The 7,963-nt window shown below is 46.8% G+C and overlaps 1 protein-coding gene across 3 annotated transcripts in view; it reads left to right on the forward strand.

The window, feature by feature from the left end:
- Positions 1–1,612: 1,612 nt before the first annotated feature.
- The window catches only part of LOC139305636 (serine/threonine-protein phosphatase PP1-beta catalytic subunit), an 11,606-nt gene continuing 5,255 nt past the window's right edge, over positions 1,613–7,963 (forward strand). The window contains exon 1 of one of the 3 annotated variants that reach the window (XM_070929551.1): positions 1,613–1,697. In XM_070929551.1, the coding sequence (XP_070785652.1) occupies positions 1,646–1,697 (52 nt within the window). In that variant the 5' untranslated portion in view covers positions 1,613–1,645. Of the gene's footprint in view, positions 1,702–7,963 lie in introns of all 3 variants that reach the window. The other 2 variants (XM_070929552.1, XM_070929553.1) reach the window with 2 other exon arrangements.

Genomic DNA, 7,963 nt, shown 5'->3' on the forward strand with positions numbered 1-7,963 from the left:
TAGCGTTTGTTCAACTGAAGACAACCTAATTCTGCTACATGCTATTGCAAAAAACAATCACCACAAGTGTTCATCAAGGACTCCATCCTCATAAATGTCGCGTTCTGACATATCCTGGCCAGAAGAGGGCGCTGTAGGTGCGGGGGGAAAAAAATCAGGATGTGCTCTCATTGCCAGCGCTGAGCATTTGTCCCGATAACATTTAGTGACTGGGCCCTTATTTGGTCTCTCTCTTTTTTTCTTTTTCTTTTTCTTTTTTTTTTGTTATCCTTTCCACAGTTTTCTTCATTAAAAGTTTACTTTTATGGACATAGAGTTGGCTTATTAACACCAAGAATATTTGCACACATGATCAAGTGACCAGAAGTCCCACAAAGATTGTCAAATGAGTTAATTAAATATATATATATACATTATTATTGTTGTTGTTGTTGTTGTTGTTGTTGTTATATTGCAAAGGCCGGGTAACCTGTTGCAAAGGCCCAGGCTATACTGATGCCTTCATGTGCTGTCGGAAATCACAGGTACGAGTTGAGAAGACAGCAAGACAAAATTGAGGAATCGGAGAAGGTGGGAGCTGTCCATCACATTTTTGTATTGAGTGGATCAGTGGGTGGTGCTTTGGGGGTGCAATCGTTTGTTTCCTCCCACAGTCTGAAGTGATGCAGGTAAGGTCGGGTTTGTGACTCCGTGTATTTGCTGTGCCCACCGATCCTGTTCATAATGGTGGGGTTACTGTTTGTATAACATTTGTTTATGGTGTTAACGTTATATTGTGTGTTAGTGTTTACTGTTGCATTTTTTGGTGTGTGTGTGTGGGGGGGGGTTATTGTGTTGCGTCTTTTTTGTTTTGTTTTGCATCAATAAAAACATATGCATTCATATATCGTGCCTTTTATTTAATGCAGTTATTCACATTAACATAGGGAATTACTTGATGCCTTCAGTTAGATGAAGCATAACAAAGACCACGGCTGTTTTTAAGCCTGCCACTTGGTGATGGAGATGGTTGACACACACACACACACACACACACACTATACAATTTGGTGGGGATTTATCAAAAGCTACTTTAGGAAAGAGATGTTAACGGGTCTTACCCATGAGTTTGCATGTTTCAGCCCCCACTACACACTATATATAGGCCCCATACTGCCATACTTAACATAGTAGCAAGTCGTTTTAAATATCAAGCTACGTCTGTATGCAAAGAAGTAAAAATATTATATGTATATATATATATATATATTATGTATAAAAAGCTGAAAGGCTTCACGTGCATTGGAAAAGCCCCCGCACATTAGTGTAAACGATTTAGGGTATTAGCTCAAAAGTTCATTCTTGACTTTGGAAACTACTGTTCGTGTTTGAGCAAACTCAATCCGCCGAGGAGGACTGCGAGATGCGGGTCGGGGTGAGAACTATCACTTGGATAAACAAGGTCCTTTGTAACTAATTAAAAGCTCTCCGATTTTCTCCTGTCTGTGGCAGAAGCTATAGTATCCGAGGGGCATGTAATGCAGCATAATAAGTCCTAATGGGAGGCCTGTAAGTGGGAGGAGGTTGGCGGTGCGTTTCAGTGCAGCGAGGCGGTGCCTGCCATGCCAGCTCCAGACTGCGGCGGGCAGAAGTGTTCGTTACAGAAATGGCGGAGGGCGAGTTGGACGTCGACTCGCTGATTTCCAGGCTTTTAGAGGGTGAGTTCGCACCCAGTACGACATTCGTAATATCTTGTTGTACGCGGATTTCGTCCCCCAGGGTTATTTAGGTTTTCGCTTTGACACGAGTGGACACGAACAGGGGCCCGCTTTACTTGCTAGCGTATCCCGGTGAGGGAGTGAACAGGACTAGTACCGTCTGTCGGTAATACGAATCACAGGCACACCTTTTCGTCAAGTTATCAGGAATTCGTACCCGGTGACACTCGAGACTTTTCCTAAATTTAATTTTTGAGTGGTTTGACGATTGAATGGTAACAAAGTTATAGTTACAGGACTGTTGTTTGTGCCCCCGGCAGGTCCGATTATGGGGGAGACCGCCAGATCAACCTTTAAAACTAACTCTAGCTATTTATCGTTTCCGCGATTAATGTCGCAATACTTGTATTATATCATTGTTTGTGTCCTCACTTTGCCGTGCGGCGTGTAAAACCCCGGCTAAGAAGCTTTTACTTGAGAAAAACCTCTTCTCGCAAAAACGGATCTGCTTCTATTTCCACAAGCTTTTTAGAACAAAATACACAGGGGTGGAGCGGTAGCTTGTCGTACGTGTCGGCCCCATAAGTTGACATTTCCTTTCAAAACGCAACGCAGTTTGGTGAATCGAGTATGCCGAAAAGTTCAGCACAATCGTCTGGTCCTCGAAGAGCTCTTAACATGTCGGCTCTCGTACGCGTATGTGTCATTTGCTCACACTCTTCAGCAAAAATGGTAGGTTTTCAAATTGGATTTGGCGTGAGGCGAGAGGGCAGGGCTGTGGTGTTTACATGGGAATGTTGCTGAATGGTATTTTTTACCCAGGCCACATGCGTGGTCGATGCTCCACTTTCAAATAAACCTGCCTGAGTTACGCATTCCAAAATGAGGCAACTGTGCTTAACCCCATGTATTTGTTGTATTGTGATTCCACAGCAAGCATTTTGAAAGCTTTATGCTTGTACCATACTCGGCCTTAAAGTTGCCATTGTTTCTGTTAAAACACACCAGTGCACAGACTTGAGCTGTTGAAACTTTGAAACGCAACTGCAAGCAGATTGTCTTCTGACCTTTTATTATCATGAAGGGGATAAAAAAAAAAAAAAAAAAAAGCATCCTGAATGTGGGGGATGATGATTCAGAAAACGCGCCTGTAATGTGTTCTATCTACTCAGGTAGCTGATCTGCAATGTCTTGGATATAATCTGGGCTGGGTTTTTTTTTTCTTTTCTAATGCCGTTGGTTCGAGTCTGTTGACGCAGCACAAAAGTTAGTTCAGTAACCTTCGAAGAAAGCGCTGCTGTTGTTCCTACACCATATGTCTTAGCAGTGCTAAATAAGGGATCCTGACATCGGCGAGCTGACCTGTCTTGTCCCTCTCTCTCTCTCTCATGCCTTTCATTCTCTTGAGAACACAGACACTGTCTCCCTGCGTCCTCAGTCAACATGTGGACAGCTGAGGCAGCGAACAAACACACACACACACACACACACACACACATAGAAAAATGTACACAGTTTGGCAGCGAGCACGATGTGGATCAACATGTCGGTAGAACCTAATCATCTGGATTGATGGAGACTGGTCATGTGATTGTTTGCTCTCTCTGTGCGTGTCAGCTGTGCAGCCTGTATTGTCAGCTGGGCAAAGCCAAACTGTAGCGAGTTAGCTGGCGACATATGTAGCTGCTTCTTTTTCTTTTTTGTCTTTTTTTTTTTCATGCAGTGACGAGGAAAACCTCAGCGGAGGAAATTGGAGGGATCTAGCCCTAAAGGCTTCCAGATGTGAGCTGTGAATATATCCAAGCATCCATCTTCTTGCAGCCACTTTCTCTTTCCATCCACCTCAAAATACCAACTGAGCGGCTGATACTTCTGGATCAAAACCGGAATTTGACGTGAAAGAAACCAGCTTTTCAGGTCCAAAAAAAATTCAAAACCATGAGCATTGAGTGTTCGGTATTCTCAGAGGTGGGGCTGGATCAGTGAGAAATGTGTCCATGAAGCGGTGCCGGTGCGATGGGCTAAGTTGTGGTGCAGTTACCAAAATGAGACTTTGTGCTTTAAAAATGATCCAAAACAGTTACTGAGTTATCAACTGGCTCTGTTAATACGGACGACAAACTGAAATTAGTCTAACATTAGGGGGACATATTTGACCCATATACAGGCAGATCAGTTTGTCTTCGCGAGGGCTGCGTTTTATTTTAAGACTTGACCTTTCAGCAACACAAAGACCTCTCACAGGCTCGTCCTTACTGATGAAACCTCCATCTCCGTCATCTTTTGTTGAACCAGATCGCTTTCATTTCGACATCTACTAAACGGCCTTGTCAGTGGCTTTCTCCTGGCATTAAGTTCAAAAAGTTTTTGTGTTGTTGTTGTTTTTTTGTTGTTTTTTTTTGCCCCACCCGGGAGTTATTCCTTCTCCTCTGCAGAAATGAAGGGGGTGGGACGCATTTCCTCCACCGCTTCAATAGGAGGTTGATCTCGCCACTCTTTCGGATGAGCTCTGGTGCCAGTCACTAACCCACATACTCATGCGCACACATGGAGAGCTCTCTGATCTCCCTATTAAATGTCAACAGGCCCAGCTGTCCCTGGTAGAAATGAACCTGCCCCTTTTGGTGACACCCACACAGGGGGAGAGCGGAAAAAGGGCAATACGCTGGTACAGTAAGACGTTGTTTGTTTGTTTGTTTGTTTGTTTTTTTAACCTTTCCAATAATGTCCTTTTTTTTTTAAATGCTACAGTCGGCGGGGCGAGCGCGCTCACACCGGCGATGCTAACTTGCTGATGCTTCACCTTGTGTAGCATGTTAGCATGCTAACGTCTCGGTACTTGGCGCAGAACTCGCAGCTAAGGCTGACGGGAGTGTTTGGTAATAACGGTGGAGCCGTGGAGGCCTGTACAGCTTCACGGCCATCCATCCGGTAGTTATCGAGGCATTTCTGTCTGGACCAAAGCGGTGGCCTGACCGACCGACAGTGGTGGCCTTGCCCCCCCCCCCCCCCCCCCCACCCCCTTTTTTTCTTTTATTGGTTACACAAATGACACTAGCTCTAAGCTCTTCAGCTCTTCAGCTCTGCCTCACTCTTGCTGTTCCGCCCATATCACAGTTTAATACAGGCATGTTGATTTAGAGCTGCAAACAAACATAGGTGTGCGGTTACTAAAGGTTAATCCCAGCAGAATCAAGCGGTATAATTCCAACGGTTATATTTCATGCGTTTCACCGATTATTCCCCCCCCCCCCCCCCCCCCCCCAATCTACAATATGAGACTGATATTTGTGGACTGAAAAAAAACTTTTCAAAGTTGTCCACCGTAGCATGAGGACATCCAAAGACACACACACACTGTGCACGTGTCCTTCAGCGGCTGTTTGGCGGAGGGGTGGACAGGCGTTGTTTTCTCGCTGGCAGGCTAAACCTGATCGACTGACAACATGGCTCACAATCACTGAGGCCTCCTCTGATTTCATGTGTCACTCTGAATGCCGCTTGCTCGGCTCGTGACCAGCCGTGCGAGTCAGAGTTGAAAGGTAAGCACGCAGGACTTAATTGGCGGTTAGGGTGTCTATTCACAGGGGTGTGATCTCCTGTCGCTGCGGTGAGAGAGCGGCGCATGACACTGTGGGAAATCACTCAGTCATCTGTTGTTTTAGTACAACACTCGGCAGCACGCTTCGGATTTCACGGCGGAGTCGCCACGCTTGAGCAGACAGTATTCATAGAAGTCCTTTTCTCAAGTGGCAAGTGCATACGTCCATGCATGCACACAGCCAGCCAGCCAGCCAGCCAGCAAGAGGCGGCGAAGCGGGATGGAAAGTTGCATTCTAGAAGCCATTTAGGGCAAAGAACTGGCCCGGCCAGTTGTAGCCCAGTATGGGCACATAAAATCTCCCCAAGAGCATGTCTGTGTTCAGGAGCTGCCCAGGCTGTGTTTACTCCCTGCGTCCACTTTCCGCACTGCAGCCCAAAGCCTGCATATCCCCCAAAATGTTGTCAAATGGGGGAAAAAAAAAAAAAAAAAAAAGTAATAATAATAATATATTATACAGCAATGAAGTTTGCTAACTTTTCAAAAGTGACGTCACTATTAAGTGAGAGTGCGCAGAGATGTATCCCAGAGGTGGTGGAGGAGCTCTCCAGCCCCTGCTAAAAACTTAAGGTGTCGAGAGTGCGGAACTGAGAGAGCGACAACAACAAATGAAGTCACTTATTTTCTGGATCGGACTTTCTTAACGCACGGCAGTGTAAAATGCGCCGTTTGTTTGCTCTTGCTCTGTCGTAATACATTTCGCGTCGGAGTCACCCTCCCTGTTTTGCGCGGAGGACTGCGGCTGCGGCGTTCGGGCTGCTGGCTTGGCACTCTGTTGTGGAAACAACAACGGCGGAGCCTGTGCACCCCCCCACCCCCCACCCCCACCCCCTGGCACCGAACGTGGCACAGAGCTCACCCAGGCTTTTCAGCTGCCCCGGCTAGGCTTTCCAATAAACCCTCCCTCTATTCACCCCCTCGCCCTCTTGTGTGCGCCCCCCCCGCCCCCCCCTTACATTTCTCCATTTCTCCCACTTTCTGTGCCTACACCCCGTGCCTCCTGTTTGTTTCTCCGCCCGTCTTCTCCTCCCAGTTTCGTCCTTTCTTTTGCGCCCCACAAAGGCAGCCATTCACCCATGGCACTTAAAGGCGAACAAAAAACGTCCTCAGAAAATGCCATCGCAGTCGGGATTTCTGCCTCAACATTCGCTCCCGCTCTCCCCTCCCGGAGCTACTGAGAGGGGTCAGTGTTTTCCGTCGCCCCTGTGTGGGAGAGGGTTGGACTGGACGGGCGGAGGGGAGCTGCTGGCCGTGCGCCCAGCTGGAAAGAATAGAGAATGGAGGTGGGGAGCTAAAAAAAAAAAAAAAGGTCTGACGGGGCATCTTTATTGGCGCTGCGAGGCTCAGCGGTGACTAAAACATGCACAGTCATACCTGCTTAGAATTCATGGCCCGGCTTGACCTGTTAGAAGTTCCTCTGAATATCTCAGCTCGGAGATTAGAGGAGGAGAAAAAGAAAAAAAAACATCCTGTTTTTGCTGAGCTCGCCATTTCAAATAAAACATGTTAAAGCTGCACTTATCAATATGTTTAGATCAACAAAGGGGGAAAAAATTATTATAGAAGACCTACTTGTTTTGTTTTGTTTTGGGGTTTTTTTGTTGTTGCAAAGTTAGCTAGCTGGTGAACATAGTGGTTATAGTTTGTAGAGACCAAAACACGGAGCTAAAAGGACAGTGAATATATTGGATGGTACGCATCTTAGACCACCAGGTCAAGGGGGGGGGGGGTTGTGGAAAACAGTGCTGTCAGCCCCACCTGTAAGCCCGTGGCGGCGCACTGACGCCGGCGTAATGTTGTCTTGTTGTGATGTGAACGGGCTTACGCAGCTGTTTGCCCGTGCAGCTGACAGCCCCGCTGCATTGTTGTGGACCTCCACTGGCTGACGGAGCACCCGGACCTGCGCCTGGCTAGTGGCATGTAACACCAGAGCCTCCAAACCCCCCCCCCCCCCCCCTCCTCCCCTTTGTCCTGACTGACTGTAGCCTACTTCCTCCTTCCTCCATACAGTAACGCCCATATATGGTAATGCCTTGGAGGAGCAATCCGTCTGCAGTTCACTGGTCTCTCTCTCTCTCTCTCTCTCTCTCTCTCTCTCTCTCTCTCTCTCTCTCTCTTTGCTGTTCAAGTGAGCTCTGCTCTTCTTTTTTTTTTTTTTTTAAATAGATGGAAGTATAGTTGACCTCCTTGACCCTGAGCAAGTAGTTTGCAACCAGTGACGCAGAAGAATTGTGGTTTAAAAAAAAAACAGTTCTTTATACCTGTTTTTAATTGACCCAGTTATTTAAGTTGGATAAAAAGTTTCCAAAAAGTTCCGCTGCTAAAACAACAACAGGCCAGTCAGCTGAGTCAGTTTGGTTGTGTGTTCAGAGTGCGTCGGGTTGTGTGTCGCAACGACTCTGGTGTAGCTCGACATGCAGCACACCAGGTCCTTCCAAATACTTAGCGACTTAACGTGCCAGCTGCCGGGCAGTCGGGACTTTTAATTCATTTTGCACCCAGGAAGATCAGGCTAATGAGCAGTGTTGGGTGGCAGTGTTTTCTCTTAGTAGTGGATGGTCAAAAGCGAAGGAAAGGGTGGCGAGAAACGGCATTGTGTTGGGAGCTCGGCCTCGAAATGGGACAGAAACGGTTGCCAGACCTTTTTTTTTTTTTAGAATGCTTG

This window comes from Enoplosus armatus, chromosome 23 (assembly GCF_043641665.1).
Source record: "Enoplosus armatus isolate fEnoArm2 chromosome 23, fEnoArm2.hap1, whole genome shotgun sequence".
Classification (NCBI taxonomy): domain Eukaryota; kingdom Metazoa; phylum Chordata; class Actinopteri; order Centrarchiformes; family Enoplosidae; genus Enoplosus; species Enoplosus armatus.